The 18742-nt window shown below is 41.2% G+C and overlaps 1 protein-coding gene across 1 annotated transcript in view; it reads left to right on the forward strand.

Annotated features, from left to right (window-relative positions):
- CDHR5 (cadherin related family member 5) overlaps positions 1-15688 on the forward strand; it is a 36138-nt gene extending 20450 nt beyond the window's left edge. The window contains exons 7-16 of the mRNA XM_018556032.1: positions 1291-1381; positions 2994-3091; positions 4198-4404; positions 5437-5553; positions 6180-6246; positions 7009-7217; positions 7527-7858; positions 7907-8085; positions 12685-12842; positions 15083-15688. Of these exons, the coding sequence (XP_018411534.1) occupies positions 1291-1381; positions 2994-3091; positions 4198-4404; positions 5437-5553; positions 6180-6246; positions 7009-7217; positions 7527-7858; positions 7907-8085; positions 12685-12842; positions 15083-15556 (1932 nt within the window). The 3' untranslated portion in view covers positions 15557-15688. The remainder of the gene's footprint in view (positions 1-1290; positions 1382-2993; positions 3092-4197; positions 4405-5436; positions 5554-6179; positions 6247-7008; positions 7218-7526; positions 7859-7906; positions 8086-12684; positions 12843-15082) is intronic.
- Positions 15689-18742: the final 3054 nt, after the last annotated feature.

The following is an 18742-nucleotide window of genomic DNA, read 5'->3' on the forward strand; positions in this document are numbered from 1 at the left end:
ACTACAATACACCCTCTCCCCCATGTTATGAAGATGTGGAGAGGGGGAGGTGAGCTTTATTCCTAACATGCTCCCTTTCCTAGAGTGACAACGCAGCTCCTCTACAGATTCAGTACATGAAAAGAGTGTTGTCACTAGGGATGCTCCAATACCAATACTAGTATTGGTGCCTATACCAAGTATTTGGACGAGTACTCGTATTCGCCCAAATGCTCCGATACCTTCCCCGAATACCGGAACTTACAGTCAGAGGAAGATTTCCTCTAACTGGCAGTGCTGTAGGGGAACATGGAGCCAGCTTCCCGTGCAATCAGGAAGCTGGGCGGCAGGTAATGACCTTCCTCCCAGCTTCCTGATTGGCTGGGAAGCTGGCTCCATGCTGATTGTCTGGGAATCTGGCTTCCCAGCCAATCAGCATCATGCCGGCCGAACAGCCATCTCGATGCTGATTGCCTGGGAAGCCGGCTTTCCAGCCAATCAGCATCAAGCCAGCTTCCCAGATAATCAGGAAGCTGGGAGGCGGGTCATTACTCGCCACCTCGCTTCCTAATTTGCTGTAAAGCTGGCTTGATGCTGATTGGCTGGGAAGCTGGTATCCTAGCCAAGCACAATCAAGCCAGCCAGACAGCATGGAGCCAGCTTCTCAGGCAATCAGATTGCCCAGGAAGCCGGCTCCATGCCAGCGGAAGCACCGCTATTGTACTCGTACTCGATACCGAAAAACCAGTATCAGTGTATCTCTAGCTGTCACCCAAGAACAGAAATTGTGTTAATAGTAGGGTTGCACAGATACCAAGTACAGTACTCGGTACAAGTACAAGTACCGATACTTTTGAGCTCCAAGACTAGACCAGAGAAAAATTCAAAGATTAGGAGGCAGCTGCCATTTGTAAGGAGCACACGAAGCTCCTGGGATTTGTACATCTCTGTTTTAATGTATGATTTTGTTTTTATAAATATAAATAAAGGGATGCACAGATACCAGTAAGTAGATAGACCTCGTTTAAAAGGTACTTACTTTAGCCACCAAACGGAAAATTCAGCTCCCCTTTTATACAATTTGTGGGCTGGCAACTCACAGTGGCAGGACCACTGGAATGTTCTCAGGTTGCCCATGACCAAAAAAAGAAATAGGAAGAACTTTTTTTCCATTTCTTATACATTGCTTTTTGGGAATTAGGGGAACACACAAGTAGTAATCATCCCTGGAACCATGGGCCAGACTGTGTTGGTGGAAATAAAAAGATAGCTAGTGATCGTTCTAGTAATTCTGTTGTATGTTTACTTTAGAGTGGACCTCTGGCCTTAATACCAGGACCCTTATATGCCGTGGATGGGGATAAGGGAATTGGTGATCCCGTTGAATATGCCATCATCAGTGGTAAGCACAAAATGTCTAAAGTTTACTCTTCTATTACTTTCCACATGGAGAGCTTCCTTTATCTAGAAGCTTTCCCACTCTCAATGCCTAAACCAAAATGAAATGGCTAATGTCTCCAGGTTTTTCCACTTTGAGGCCAAAGCCCCACTTGTGATCCTGCCTTTGGCGAGAATTTTCCAGTGGCAGAATCACTATGGAGAATACAGCAGGGAGGTGACACCTGCTTGCCTGTGTCACTCCCTCACTGGCTGGATGAGCATGGCAGCGCTTTCTCGCCATCAACTTATATATTAAACCATTTTTAAGACCTCGCTGCCGAAATTGGGGAAGGAGAGACACATAGAAAGCAGGTGAGTGTGCTGCCTGCATGTTTTAGAGATCCTGTGGAGAATTCTCCCTAGCAACAGGACTGCAAGAGTGACACGAGCCTAAAATATTCGAATTTATGCTCACCTATACCACCTGTGGAAGTATTGTGGTGTTATGACTCAACTATTCAGATGTAACATTGTTTTACAAGCACCATCAAATAATCACATACAACATCAAGTCAGTCAGATAACATACTTCCCAAATTTCTGAGATGAGAAAGAGGGACACATTCCAGCACAATGTATTTAGGCAATGGACCACCCCCCAGTTATGCGGAACATTAAGAATTTTTATGCCAAAGATTATTGGTGAATAATGGCAAACACAATAATTTAGAGATAGATGAAGGTTTTAGTCCAGAATAACACTTTTGCTATTTAGATAGAATATTTTAATAGATATTTATACATCACACCAAAAAGAGGGCCAACTGAGGAGGAAAGAGAGGGATTTGGTTCTTAACAAGGGACAGTTGTGAGGTATGAGATAATGGTTGTGAATGGAAAGAGGTGAGTGGTTGGGGAGAACCTCTTCATCTTACCTTATAGAAAAATCAGTATTTTTATTGATACTCAGCCTTAATGACCAAGTTAGATCACCAGGACTGTATTTCTGTGATGAGAAATTAGGATTCACAACTGTGTGCTTCATTGTATATTAAAGATTCTATAAACCTTAAATACATGTAAAAATATACTAATAAGGACTTAAGAAAATACAGTTTCAAAATCTTTGCAGAAGTAATGATTCTCTGTGTAAGAGACTAGAGCTCTTCATGAAGACATTATTATCAATTTAGAAAATATACATAAATATTACATATATTTCTATACCTGTTATTAGCTGTTTTTTTTTTTTATATGACAACTAACGTAGAGTGGGGAAGAGTTAGTTTTCTGCCAAGTGATCCCATTGGGTAAATTTTTCCTCACTTCCTGTCCCTGTGACACCAGAACAAGAAATAGGGAGCTGTCGCCAGGACATGAAAAGGCACAGACAGCAATAAAAATGTCAGTTGTTCTGAGAGAGATGTATTGTCTTGACAGCAAGTGAGGGGAAATTGCACTTACGGAGATACAGATAGATAAAAAAAGGCTCTAACTCTTCTTCTTTATCCAAAACAAAATAGCATTTTTTTGGGCTAGCGTTGGACATTATTGGTCCACTAATTACTAAATAATAACCTGCAATATTGTCTGTGTATCAAATCTAACAGATCGTCCATCTTTTTCTTCATTAGGAAATGCTGACAATGTATTTAATCTGCAGAGAATATCTGGAAACATAACAATGAATAAAGCAGTAGCCACCTTAGGAGTTCTTCTACTCCAGGTTATGGTATGTATCCATGATAAGATCCTTGAAGGTACAAGTTATTCATAACCAAAGCCAGATTAAAGCCTTGCAGTTGCATCTGTTTCCTTCTAGCAAATACGATTAGAGCAGAGAACAATCCAGATGCTGTATCTTATAAATATTCCTGCTATGGCCATGGGTGTATGACAATGGGTGAGTAATGTGGGTTTCTGAAAATTAAAGGAGAACTATGGGGTTAGGGCTTTTCCCCATAGTTCTCCTAAGGGTAACGGGAGGACACAAACTAGCGTCCTCCCGTCACCCTAAGCTCAGTATACCATGAGCTACAGCTCGTGGTATACTGAGACGCCGCAGCTGAAACAAATCCCGACAATTATGTCTGGATCCGCCCAGCTGCGTGAGTGACAGCTGGCTCTGCCTGTCTAGAGGCAGAGCCAGCTGTACCCGCCTCCTCCCCCATCCATTCCGCCAGTCAGCACTGGAGGATCGGAGCAGGGAGGGGGGAATCCAGTCCCTCCCCTGTCACGGGGATTGAGAAGTGAGCCAACGCCGGTATGTGTTTGCTCACTTCCCGATCTACTTAGCCGACCTGTGACAGTTTCATTGTCACAGGTCGGCTAGAACTACGAGGATGAGTGAAGAGCACTCACCTCATACTTCTCCTTTAATTCATATGCCAGGGCCCACATATAAAAAAAAATGAAATATTCTGAAGCCCATTCAACTGCTAAATATGGAATATGTATATCCAATAAATCATATTTACCTGATTAAAGGGTAACTTTAGCGTGTCATGGTCCTATACATTCCCACAGGTAGGTCATGCCCAGCACTACTTCCACTGTCTGCATTTGAGACTACTGAAGACAGACATAGCCAGATTACTAGCTTTTCCCAAAGGAGGTAAATAGCACCCTACATGTTTCTCTCAGTATGGGTTTACTTTAAAAAAAAATGTAATTGGTTGAGGTTCATAAATCTCAACGGCCATAAATACAGCCAACCAAGACTGGACAGCAAAATACTGTGGCTTTTTAAGTATAAAAAATTTTGAAATAAGCCAGAACTATCTTAAACTGTTTCCATGGTACCTTTCTTTTCATCCTGACATTGTTTTATCTCTCTAGGCTTCTCAAATTAATGATCCGACAAAATATTCCATAACCTCAGTTGCAATTGAAGTGAAAGATAAGAACGCTTTCCCACCAACATTTGAAAAATCGAATTACCATGGAATGATCCCTTCAGATCCTGCAAATGGAGATTTTGTTCTTGACTTAGATAACCGAAATAGACCACTTGTAGTCTTTGCAACTGATGATGATTACGCAGATGTAAGTACCTTAGATTACAAATTGTTGATGGCAGGAAGAAAATATATTATGACATAGATTATTATTTTTAGAGAGAAGTAGATTATACAAAGAAGGAGGGACAGATTTACATTTGAGTCAGCCAAATGTTTTAGCGGGTCATATTATGTCTTAACATGTTTTGAATCATATAAATAATTTATTTACCTCTGTGCTTTAGCACTCTTGACAATTCAGCTCTGGGTCCTGGGTTCAGTTTCCACTGTGATAGCATAGATTTCCTCCAGTTTTCATGATTTCCTCCCAGTCCCAACATATAGATAGCTCAAATGGCTTTCTCCCAAACTGACCCTAGTATGATATGAATGTGGAAGAGATATTTTATTGTGAGCTTCTTTGGGGGAAAGGGACTGATGTGAATGGTTCTTGGTATTTTAAGAAATGCTGTAATACTGTATATATTGTTCTTATATAAAGTGTAATTACAGGGTGAGATAGATTGTACTACCATGCACATACAATTGATGTATGTAATATAATAATAAAAAGCTAAGAGAACATTTAAATGAATAAAAACATGATTTCCACTCCACTTCCATTTTCAATGTTAGAAAGTAATGTGAAGAAAAGTATCCAGGGAGATGCCATTATTCCCAATCCGGATTCATCTGTAACCTAGTAAATGAGAACATTGCAAAGTGAGCCCGAGCTGGGAGAACTGGAGAGAGAACAGAGCCCTTAAATCTTTACAAATAAGTTGGTTAAGACCATACATAGATCCATTACAGACTTAATTATATACAATACTTGAACATAAACTATATACAGCAGAAAAAAGATTTCAAGAAAATAATAGTGTGGTTTTTACTCAAATATCTGAAAAGATCAATGTAATTCTTCAAGATTCTTTCACGCATTACCGCCAATGTTATACACCTTTTAGGATACTTTTTAGGTAGCTATATAAAACTGATAGCAGTTAACTATTTCTGTGTACACAATCCAGTGATAACATTTCACACTACAAAAAAAAAATGTATTTTTAAATTGCAGAAGCAGAATCCATTTTTGGAATACAAGATAGAAAACAGCACTGCTTTCAGAATTCTCCGAGATGGCTTCATTATAACTAATGCTGTAATCACCACTCCGGGCACTGTTGTATTTGAAGTAAGTTCTGAAAAAATTTGTCTTTTCTGGACATGATTATGGTGATAATATTTTTAATGCCGATACTTCTGTTTAAAAAAAGCTGTGACTATAATATCTGGCATTATATATTATCATTAAGGATGAGTTGCCTCCGTAAAGTTTTCCTTTTTTGAGTTGTTGTGCGTGCAGTTTACAGATGAACACAATCACACTCATGCTGACAACTAAACATTTGGGGTACTTAAGCATAAACAGAATATTATTCTAGGCTCAAGACTTCAACTTAGATGCCTCGATCAGCCTATTGATTAACTTAACATTTGGGGTACTGTAAACATAGTAAAGAGCTTAATAGATGATTATACTGGGTTCAAGACTTCAATGTAGATATCTCAACTAGCTTGCAAATAAAAAAAAAGTCTTGATTTCCTAATTGAGTTGATGGTTGATTGATATATAGAACATTTTGAAAACACATTAGGCTCCTTTAACACAAGGTTGGGTATCTTTATTTTAAGCCATGTGACTAATTTTCAAATCTTTTGGAATTCAACTAATAATATCCCTACCCTGGTGTGATTTGTGAATTGAGCCTATTGCCAAAGCATTCTGGCTGTTATGACTGTGTGCTTTCCTTTACACAGGTGTCCGCAACTGACAGTTCAACTAATGAGAAGACCTCAACCTTGGTCTCAGTGGAAGTTATGGCAGGTGATGATTTTTTTTCTACTGGACATTAGTCTGCTCACCCACTACAAAAACAAAGTAAAGGCTAGTATGATTCTACAGCACAAAAGCAGTTGTTAAAACACTTAGAAGGGGAATTTATCAAAACTAGAGCTGACAAAATCTGAAGCAGCTGTGCATAACAACCAATCAGTTTCTCTCTTTTATGTTCAAATTTTAACCGAACAAACTGAAGAGAGAAGAAGATTGGTTGCCATAGGCAACTGCTCCAGATTCTGTCTGCTCCAGTTTTGATAAATGCCCCCCTTATAGCTCAAAACAGATCACAGGGGGTTGTTTTTACTAATGGCAGATAGGTTGTTCACTTTGCAAGGGAATTTGTACTTGCAGGTGAAGTTTCCCTTAGTTTAGTGAATGTGGTGAGATTTCCCTTTACAAAGAATACCCAATCATCTGCAAGGAAATATATATATTTTATTTTTTTTTGCTTGCACATGATTGGGTGATAGAAGCCAGCAGAGCTTTGCCTCATTCACTATGCTAAGGGAAAACGTCCCCTGCAAAGTGCAAATTCCTTGCAAAGTGAACAGCCTATTTGCCTTTATTAAATCAACCCCATGAACACAATATATCTTGGCTGTGTCTTTGATACATTGCCATGGCTATATCTATTACGTGATGGCAGTGAAAGGGAATTATTTAGTATTTTTGGTGAATAAGGTTTCTCCAAAACCCTAGTCCACTCCTACATAATGATATACATTTGGAATTCCTTTTTTTATGCAGCTACCACCACTGTTCCTACTACGACAACGATGACTACTACTACTACTACTACAACAAAGCCTGAAACCACAACAAGCTCTCTGACATCTGGTACAGGTACCACTACCACTTTAACTCCTGGTACTGGTTCAACAACAACTACCACAACAGGTACAGGCACCACTACAACCTCAACTCCTGGAACTGGCACAACAACAACTACTACCAAAGTCACAGGCACTATTGCAACTTTACCTCCTGGAACTAGCACAACACCAACTACCAATGGTGCGGGCACAGCAGAACCTCCATCCCCTGATACAGGAACCACAACAACAACTACTACTACCAAGGGTACAGGCACTACAAAACCTCCATCACCTGATACAGGAACCACAACAACAACAACTACTACCAAGGGTACAGGCACTACAAAATCTCAAACTCTTGGTACAGGCACAACAACAACAACTACCATAGGAACAGGCACTACAAAACCTCCATCTCCTGGTACAGACACAGCAATAACAACTACCAAGGGTACAGGCACTACAAAACCTCCATCTCCTGGTACAGGCACAACAACAACAACCACCAGGAGTACAGGCACTACAACATCTCCATCTTCTGGTACAGGCACAACAACAACAACCACCAAGGGTACAGGCACTACAAAACCTCCATCCCCTGGTACATACACAACAACTACCACCACTATTGGAACAGCCACCACTTCAAATAAAATTCCTGATACTGGCACAACTACAACCTCTAGCAAGGGTACAGGCACAACTACAACGTCAACTCCCGGTACTGGTACAACAACAACTACCACCAAGAGTACAGGGACCACCACAACTAGGACTCCTGGTACTGGCACAGCATCATCTCCTGGTACTGGATTAAAAACATTGCCCACTACTGGGACAGGCACCACTATGAGTACAGCTCCAAATAGCAAGTCAAGTACCACCACTGGAACAGGCACCCCAACAAGTTTTACTTCTAAAAGTATAGAACCAGGTGCTACTACCATTGGGGCCAGCAATACTGCTATACCTAGGACAGACAGTAGTGCAACAAGCATTCCTGTGGCAGGTATAAGTACAACTCTTAAAACTGTACAACTATCACTAATGGGACAAGCACACACTGATTCCACAAATATCACAAAGAGTGGGGTGTCTAGGTCAAAGACTGCAGCATTAAGAGGGACACTATCAGCAAAATAGAAAAAAAAACACTTAATACTTAACATCATAGTTTTATTATATTTGCATACCCGTTAAAAGATCTATATTTAGTGATAAATTAACCATATGCATCTCACTATGTTATAGTTGTCAATAGCGTCTTAGCTGTATACCCACATTTTCAATACATTTGCACCCTCAAAACAGTTTCCAGTGGGGGCTGGGGTAAAATAGAAATAACTGCTGTTAATCTATTGAAATGATATACATTAAACCACTGGCGGAACTACCAGGGTCGCAGCGGTCGCAATTAGCGAGCGGGCCCTGGTGTTCCGCCTGTAGGGGGGGGCCCAGAGAGGAAGCAGAGGGCCCGAAAGCTTCCCCATGCTGTCCCCCCCTCCAGATAGCGCCGCCCTGCATGTACGGGCAGCTGTGCGGGGATAGAGAGGTTCCGTCTGTACCCATGTCTGCCTGGCGGAGCTGCTACCAACACAGCAGGCACCGCCAGGCAGCACATTCTTCAGCTAGGAGAGGACCCTCTCCACTCAGCCCCGCCCCCTGGCCGCCAAAGATAAGGAAGCTGAGCGACTGTAGGAGTCAGGTAAGTCCAGTGGTGGGGGGGAGCGTGCGGAGGGGTGGTAAGAAGCTGCTGTTATTGTTATTATTTACATTAGAATGTATTGCTGGGAGCTGGTGGTATTCTGCTTTGCTGTATAATGATTATACAGCACAATGCAGAATACCACCAGCTATGCAGGACTACAAGTCCCAGCAATACATTATATTATTAAGTAGGGAACTTGCTGTATAATTATTATACAGCAAGGCAGAATAGCACAAATTATGCAGGACTACAAGTCCCAGCAATACATTATATTATTAATTAGGGATGCAATAGTGCCAAGGGGAACTCCATTTGCATGCACTATTTTTTCTGACCGCAACGGAACGCAGGCATTGTTTTGCCATGGGTTTCGGTGCAGGCAATCGCACTGTGGTGCCATTGACTTTAATGCAGCACCACACCCCCTCCCACCCCAGAACGCAGTGAGCTGGCCGGGATGCGATCCAGTGTGTTCCAGCACTAAATCGGGCCAGAACACACTGGAGCTGGTGTGAAGTAGCCCTAAAAGTTATAACATACATACCTTTTTTTTTTTCTATTAAAAAAACAGTATCAAAATCATGCCTTAATGTTTTCTTGCACCGGGGCCCTGAGATTTCTAGTTACGCCTCTGCATTAAACCTATCATGAGAGAATGTTGGTGCTAAACTCAATCTAAAAGGGCTAATTGCCTGGTCATCTGCTTTTAATATTTTGAGTCAATGGCCCAGAAGAAGAATGCAACTCAGAAAAAATAAGTCCTTATCTGCATGTGACGGACTCCCTGGCACCCCGACTGAGCACCTCCGTCAGTGATATGGCTTCCCAAATGGAACGTATTCCAAACCCTGTTACCATTACCTCAAGAATCAGGCAGAACTCATTTTGAGGTAAGCAGAATGACACAAGCCTTTATTAACACAAAGCATTGGAGTTTTATAGGAAGAAGCCCACCCCCTCCGGTCTAGAACGAACCGGTATCAACCACTTTGTAGGAGGCTGCTTTGTCCCAATACACACTTCGAGCTGAGAGTCTAACAATGGGCTGATTAGCTCAACTGATAGGTGTGGATGGGGGATGGGAGGATAAACAAAGAGACATACACACAGTGCCTTCCCCAGCGTTAGCAATACACAGCCTGGATTTGTCACACTGCAGATTTGATCTAATTGCATAAGTCAAGGTAATGGAGCATCAACCAGTTGCTGAATTGGGAGAAACCTTTGTACTGAGTGCTACTACCCATTCAGAAACTCATAAATGAACAGGACGTGATGTAAAGCACTTCCTGTTCATTTATAACTGGGGACCCAGTTATTTACAAACATTGGAGTGATCAGCTGATCACTCCAGTGTTTGTCCTGCACACAGAGGATCGGTAAATATCACAGATATTTACCGATCCTCCGCTCTCCATCCTGAGTCGCTCAGCCATTCACAGAGGGACCGCACAGCCTGCAGCTTCTTCTCAGATCCCCGCTGCTCACCTACGCCTGTATGGGCAGAGGCAGCAGGGATCGGAGGAGAAATAAAGCGCTGAAGGCAGGGGGGTAGGGAGCTGTCACTTCAGGATGGCTGAGCAGTGAGGAGAGAGAGAGCCGCCTGCTGTCAGATCCTGGCCAAGCGGCTCTCCCTTGCCTCACCGCTCGGTCATCCTAAAATGACAGCATTCCCTCCTCCACCCCCCTCCCACCACGCCTGTTTCAGTGATTCACTTCTCCTCAGATCCCCACTGCCTCGGCCTATACAGGCGGGAGAGAGCAGCAGGGATCCAAAGAAAAAGCTGCAGGCTGTGCCGCTCTTCTTCTCCCTGCCGCACTGAGCCCTGGCTGTGCCCCCTCGCACCTGCGCCCGAGGATGAGTGACTCAGTCGCCTCACCCTAGATACGGCCCTGCTTTAATGTCACTTTAAGGAATAAAGAACATAGCACTGCGCTTCAAACTCAAAATATTCCTAAAATGTGAGAAAAATAGTATGAAATGTGAACATGTCACAAAGTGATAAACAATTTTGTGTCATACACAACACCTGTGTTGCACAATGCCTGTGCTGATGATAGTGTTTAACAAGCTCTAGGTCTAATGGTCTACACACTATAAACCATAAAAAACATAGAAAACAAAATGTGCTAGTACATCTCATAAAATATGTACATATAGAAAATCCTGTGTTAAATCTCACAAGTGATGTACAACTCCCTCTTAATCTACATAACCATATGTGAAGTCCACCTTTTAAATAGATGACTTAGAAACAAGCATAGGCGGGAGACCAGGGTAGTGTAGACCGTGGCAGCTACTGGTGATATGATCATCATATAAATAATCATAAGCATCCTTGCATGAGAACTTAGGTCCAGGAGTTAATTGTGCTAGGAAAGAAGCTGTAATTTAAAAAAAAAAAAGATGGAGAATTGTGGGGGTTTACCCATGTGCATGCCTCAAATCTAATACATTTCTTGGAGTACTTCCTCAGATTTGAGTTGTTTTTTGACAAACCAGTGGCCAGCTTATACAGATCTACCTAGCAGGTAACATGCTTTCTGCTTAGACCAGATTGCAGTCAGAGGTGCTACTACAACAATTAATCTTCTGCCTGTAAAATTTCGGGAAGGCGTGTGCATTTATGACACTGGATCCCGCCACAGAAACAAATATACTTTGAGGTGTTTAATACTGTTTTTGCAATATCTGTAGCCACATTCCCTCACAACCCTACACTATCTTTATATTTTAGGAGGCAGAGACTGTAGAAATTAAATTACGAGCAGACAGGTTGTTTCTAGGAGTTCCAAATTTGGTGGCCTAGAACATTATTTAATGGCTAGCAAGGCATTCCTAGCTAGGGTCAAGCTAGGAATGCCATATATTAGGGTAAGGAACATGGCTGACAGAAATATTCTAAGTAACCAGTAGCAGCGTCTAAGAGAAGAGCCAAAGGTTAGACGCTAAAATAACAACTGGCAATCAGACAAGGAAGACATAACAGCTAGATTAGAAGCCTATGGACTATACAGAAATAATAAACGTTTAAACACGAGCTCATAGAATAGCATGCCTGGCACCTAGTTGAGAAATAAGAAGAAGTAACCAAGTAAGGTGAACTGAAATAACAATGAAAAGCAAAGAAGGAAGCCAAGACAAGACCATACAGAAGACAGCAGTGAAGACAAGGCTAGAGCTCAGGACAATGACTCCAAACAAGGAAACACATGGCAGCAAAGCTGGGATGCAGATTCCTAACAAACATTGTAGCTACTTTAATGTCCTACAGAGGGTCATGAAACTAATATGGACACAGTAGAGTGAGAAACAGGGCACAAGTATAAGCAGAGAGAGCAAGGCAGACATATAGGATGGAGCAGTGCACACAAACTAACAGACATAAGCGAAGAAAGTGAAGTGCCAGGGAGTGTGTAAACTAGAAGGAAAGAATAATATGTAAAAATTACAGAAAGGCCGAGGAAGCAGAAGTGATTCCAGGCAGAGATAGAACCTTATAAACTGTCCCAAAAACCTCATAATTATACAGCTTTTGCTGAGAACCAAGTGGTGCCTGTTCTGTTGGTGGTAGTGTAAGTTTGTGTGTCCCTAACAGATGGCTTCTAATTGATCATATTATAGAAGGCAATGATTGGCATTCTTAACACCGTTTAATATAATGAGGAACCAAGCCAAAGATGATAATGCATTCACTTCAAATCATATTTCATGTTGGATGTCCAGGAACTAGTTTATCTTCTACTTTTTTGATCTCTTAATTGTGCATGTTGTACATTCAAACCACTAATTCTGCATATATTATTTGTGTCAATAAGAAAATGCATTGTCGTTTTATTATGTGATTATGTTTTGCACGTAGACCTACATCCTAATATAACTTTTTTTCACCCCTTTAGATCCTTCGGAGAAAGGCACATTTTACACTGTCAACGACATGGCAGCACTCGGCGCCTCCCTGGGGGTCATTCTTGCTATATGTCTGGTTCTATTGGCCTTCTTTATTCACAAGCAATATGGAGACACAATAAAAGGGAAACTTAGGAGAGGTTCAGATGTAAGTAATGCACTGATCTTCAAATGTACAGAGTAAAAAAGCCAAGGGAAATCATATTAATAATACAGTATGAAGAATATTATATGTCTAACCATTTAAATGTACAAAATACAAATAAAAACAAATTAAAATAATATACTGGAAACATACACAAGGAATTAGGAAAGTACTTATGGATTTATATAGATAATTAAATATAGGGGTATACCATATCATATAGATATTTTAAATGATAACATACACATCCACTACACAGTACCTCTGCTGTGTTGAAATCCTTAGCAATGTTGTAATCCCTGCTCAGTACTCTTCTGCAGACTACAGAACACCTCCTTCTCTCCTCGCCTCCATAACACAAGGAGCTGTTGTGCAGCAGGGAAAAACTCAGACAGGGCTGACAACACAACTTGGGATTTTAATGCAGCAGAGTCAGCGTTGTCAGCTCACTACGGAAATTTAGAAGCTCACTGGATTTTTTTGCCATGAACAACAAGTATTTTTCTGTACCTGCAGTGTTTTTAAAGAGACAAAGCATAGGAATATGTGTATTTATGGCAGGGAGGTACTGCATATGTATTTTTTTATTTCATGTCTATTTTTTTCTTTCATGGACAAAGCACAGATTTGCTTAACCTGCTATACAGCCAGAAAGGAATATTTTTGAATGTTGTAAAGCTTGCTTGTTAGGGTCCTTTTTCTTCATCCTTCTCTAGATGAGGATTACTAGAATAAGGAAATATTTTTGAACATTAATTTTGTTGTATTAAACACTGTTGTATAACTGTGAAGATAGAAAAGGCAATGGATCATACACTGATAGGACTGCAGTAAGCAATGTCCCAGGTTCCTATGCCATTGTTTTCTGTAAATTTGTGTGGCCATGCCTCATTAGCAGGGCTTTAAAAAATTTTAGGGTGTCTCACCAGTCAGTCAAAAATGTCACCAGTCAGCATGCCCGCACTATAGCCTTGCAGTTTATGTTAACCGCAAAATTGCAAAAAACTACTACACCGAAAATTGGCCATAGGCGATGCTTTAAACGCTTTTACTGCTCATCAGTTTAGTGTTATCAGTGATTAATGGCCCTGCAATTATTGCTCGCACTCCGACATTCGCGGTGATATGTAACATGTGCGGCACAATAGGCGCAATTGTTGTTTTCGCAAGTAGGCGCACCCGATGTATGTTTGTGTATGCAGTGTGTGTATGCAGGGGGCGGGGGACTTAGAAAAATTGGTGTTTTTTTAATGTTTCTTTAATTTTTTAATTATTACACTTAACTTTATTGCTACCACATGGGGGGGAAAAGATGCCCCCTATGTGATAGCCAATTTACATGACAGGTCCTCTTTATGGAGACATCAGGGGTCTCGAAGACCCCTAATGTCACCTAGGGACTCCCCAGAGAAGCTGATGAAGCAGAAATCTGCCTAGCCAGCTTCTCCCTAGCTTCTGAAGCTGGAAAATTACATCAGAATGCAGAAGTGATGTAATATACATCACTTCCTGCTTTCGGGGACTGGATAGGAGATCAGAGGGAGATCTCCCTTTGATCTCCTGTCACATAGCGGCCGTGCCAGTCCCAGCCGCGCCGGTCCCAGCAGATCTCGGGAACAGCAACGGCAGTGACAGCTGCTGCTAATATGAGCGGTCGGGCGTCTCTAGAGACGCCCGATCGCTTGAATGTAAAGCTCCCAGCTGGCCGTTCGATTACAACGGACGGCCGGGAAGCTACTCGTCCGGCTCCGGCGTCCTCTCGTCACAGATGAGAGGATAAGCATTTTTCAAGCCCTGCTCATTAGCATATCTAAGCTAAATTGGATTAAACCAGAAAAATCTTCATGAGACACAGTATATATTTTTCATGCTATGCTCTTAGTACAGTACATACATATCAGCAAGGAGCAGGAAAACAATAGCCATAAATAAATAGTGGCATATCCATCAGAAGCCAGTGAATATGAGCTGTGATGTAAAAAGTGTTGTAAGCTATAGCAACTGATATTAGAGCATGACATTTGTGATCTGAATAGTCAGCTACAATATCAATAGTACCAAAGAGTTTTTGAAAACTCCATATTCTTATTGCCTTTTATATTGCCTTTTGAATATGTCTAGTAGTATGTAGGGTATGTAGGGCACGTTGGGCATTAGGTAGTGTAGATTTGCATGCTCCTTCTGCTTAGAACAATATTCCTCTATTACTGATTACAATTTTGACATCTGCTCTCTCACTTTAGGATTTTGGAAACTCCACATGCAATACTGAGCAACTTATAAATGAGGCAGATGATTCAGTAAATGATGTTTCAGAATTTGGTGGTTTCTCCACAGAGGAACCCACATCTTCCAGCGTGACCTTAGCTACCACTGCTGCAGTTGGCAGTGTTCCTTTACAAAGTGATCCAGCTGATAATCGGCCTTCTGAAACAGAAGAACAGGCCGATGATTCAGATGACAAGAAGGTGAAGTCTATCTTAACTAAGGAGCTTAAGGAAGATGTTGGCTACAAATCAGTGTGGTTTAGAGAGGATGCTTCTCCAGAAGTGGTAGTGATAGAGGGTGTCGAGGATGGCGAAGCAGATGACTATGATGATGATGCTGAAGAAGATTTTAACAACCAGCAAAATGATGATGATGATGATGATGAAGAGGATTTGGATCCCACATTTAATAATGCTGCAGCTAACACTTCTCAAAATAGTATACTATAAGCCATCCATTCTAACTTTGGAACACCTAAGTGTATAGTGATTTGGCCATATGATGTAATATGTCTGTGCTGTCTCATGTCCATCATGTTTTATACGAACTGACCAGTTATTCTCGGCATTAGTATGGATCCCAAATTATATTAAATAGGTAGCTCTAATGATGGATTCTCTATATGCTTCAGATGTCTTCTCAAAAATGCTTGCTCTTAAGACAGCTAGCATGTACAAATAAATGTTTACGGTAATGTGAATAGGTATATGTCTACAAGAGATGGCAACCAAGATGAAAATCTTATCATTCAAGGTACACATACATATACATTGCCTGCTCAAAACCTGAAGTTTCAACAGCTTTGGGCTATGATCAGGCAGAGCATTTGATAGGAATTGCCACTGATGGTAGCCTGAGAATACCACCATAAGATAAAATTGTGATTGTCAGGTTGAAAATGTTCATCAGTTTCCCTATTCTGAAGTACCAATGCAAACATTATGGGTAGCTTGTAAGATAATTTCATGTTTGCAATATTTCTTAAATCGGACCTAAAAATTCAAGATCCGCCTAATTTATAAGGACCCTTCCCCCCAATAACAACAGCTTCTTTAATACTGTGTAGGGAAAAAAGTAACGAATTATACTTACCTTATCCCTGGTGTTCTCCCTCAGCCTCTAGCCAAGGTTGACACCAAACTCCTTCCAGCAAAATCCATAGGAATGCTAAATATGCAAAATCTCACAATAAGACAATTGCACTTTGCTGAAGTGCCTATTTGCAACATTTTGGGTGCTTAGCATTCACTGGGAGCTCGCTGGAAGGATGGTGATGTCACCCATGCCATTAGGAAACATGGGGAAATCTAGTATGCGTATTAACTTTTTTCCCTACAGAGTTTTTTAGAACCTTAAAAGCAAAAGAAATCTCATTGGTGAGGAAAACGTTTGTTATGATCTGCAAGTATGCACAGCATGCATTCAGATTATGGCACACAGGGACTTCCTTCTGTGCTGTCCTTTATTGATGATGGGTCCAGGATGCTGTTACCAATAAGATCCCAGCGCTACCATCACCGCTGACGATACCTTCAGGTCCCACAGCAATCCTCATCATCCATTGGGCAACCACTGATGAAGAAACTTATGCTCATGTGTGCAGGAGTTACAGTGTCTTGGGCACCAGGCTTTATTCTTGGCGTGCCGTAAATGCTGGCATGATGTACAAGCATGGATATAAAGTCACCAGGATATGACATTTTTTTTTTGGCTAAAGAGACTTTGCATGTCTCTTCTGCCAAATAAAACTCTACCTCCTGGTGATTTTTTGTTAAAGCGAGTTTAGTTTGACTTTAAGACAGCTAATAGTGACAAGGGAAGGACCCTGATCTGTCAAGCAGACGTTACATATTACTACAAGGTCCGCTTTAATAAATAAAGACCAGTTCAAGATTTTTACCTTCTGCTCTCCTAAACCAACCGTCTTAAACCTCCCCGCTCTTCCCAGCTGGTGCTGGTAGCAGAAATGATAAAAAGATGGTTTTCCCATTCTGCATCAGTAAATTTTAAACACATCATTAGAAGAGTGGAGCAAACTGACACTTTACTCTGACACTTTAGCCCTTTGTTTCTAGGTGTACAGGCCAAGAATGGCTGCTTTTTCACTAACACATATGCACAGGATATGTAGGGCAGCAACATGAAGGACCATGTTTTAGCAGCCTGGCAGTCTGAAAAAATGTAAGCAACATGGCTGTAAGCAGATGGCTGTATGCCGCCATGGCCCATGTAGCTTACACAAAATAAATGTCTAATGTATGAGATGTAAAGAGATTAGACAAGCTATGATAAAATATTAGATATGACTGTATAAGTATGCAGACCTCGTATACAGAAATTGCCACATTCACTGCGGTGGCCTGCTCGGGACTGGAGAGTGTATACAATATGGTGTATTCAGGCTGTGCTCCAATATGTTGTGTATACAGTATGTTGAGCCTGGCCAATGTACATAAAGGACCTCTTCATACTAATCTCAGTGCACACGGCTAGAACAAGCATTGTTTTTAATGGCCATGACAAGCTCATACGCAATATGTCAGTGCATGGCTTGAACACCACAGGCTGTAAACACTGCCTAACTTTGGGTCATCCATTACAGTGAGATAATGGGAATGTCTCCATCTGACCACTGAAGTTCTATAGGCAATGAAGAGATGGGATGGGGGGAATTTTTTTTATCAGTATAATTACCCTTAAAGCCAATTGTTTTCAGAAACCTTAGGATTTTAATAAATGTTAAAGCAGGCGTAAAGGCTGGTGGAGGTGGCCAGCATTTCCCATAATGTTCAAGTATGCACAGCACGTTATGACACACTTACTACTAGGTTTGCTCTCCTCCAGCCATGTGAGGTCCAAGCTCTCTGTATTTTAACTCCGATTGTTGTATTGCGATTTATCCCTTGCTTAGACCCCTATGCCTGGCCTGTTTAAGCAGATATAATCACCGCAGACAATCCTTATTAGATAGCTGGACTCACCAAATACCTTTGCATGCACAAACATCTTTATTGAATGCAGCAGGGTTACAGCAGACAACAGGAAGTAGCAGATGATAGAAAATATGGTATTTGCAAGTCAACGACGGTAATGTTTTCCCCATGTGAGCATATTAACATGTGGCCATAAGACAAGCAGCCATTTTACCAGAAAGACTACTTGGACAAGAAAGGAAGTACATCACACACAAGGGGAGGGAAATCAGAAAAGATGGTGCAATAACCAAAATGACCACAAGATGGCAGCACATGAATCAGCTATACTACTGGTCATAATACATGGCTATGTAAATTCTCGATTCACTGTAGTGCAAATATTAACCATGGCTATGTCTTGTATCATGTTTTTATACAATTGTTGTAACAGCACACTCTGCATCCACTCCGTCCTGCCGCTGCCATGTCCTTCTCTGCTTCCGGGTCCTCCATCTATGAGATTGGTAGGACTCTACAGTGAATGGGCCACAGTCAGTGTACAGATGAGAAATTTGCTAGCCGTTTTTTTTTACTCAGAAAATTCTATTTTACCAAAACATCCCAACTGTGCCAAATGTTTGTTTTCAGGCTTTAATTCTGCTTTAATGCACAAATATATTTATTGCCTCAACTTCTTTTTCATATTGATTGTATATTGGA

The sequence above is a fragment of the Nanorana parkeri genome, unplaced genomic scaffold, assembly GCF_000935625.1.
Source record: "Nanorana parkeri isolate BGI_ZX_2015 unplaced genomic scaffold, ASM93562v1 scaffold222, whole genome shotgun sequence".
Lineage (NCBI taxonomy): Eukaryota > Metazoa > Chordata > Amphibia > Anura > Dicroglossidae > Nanorana > Nanorana parkeri.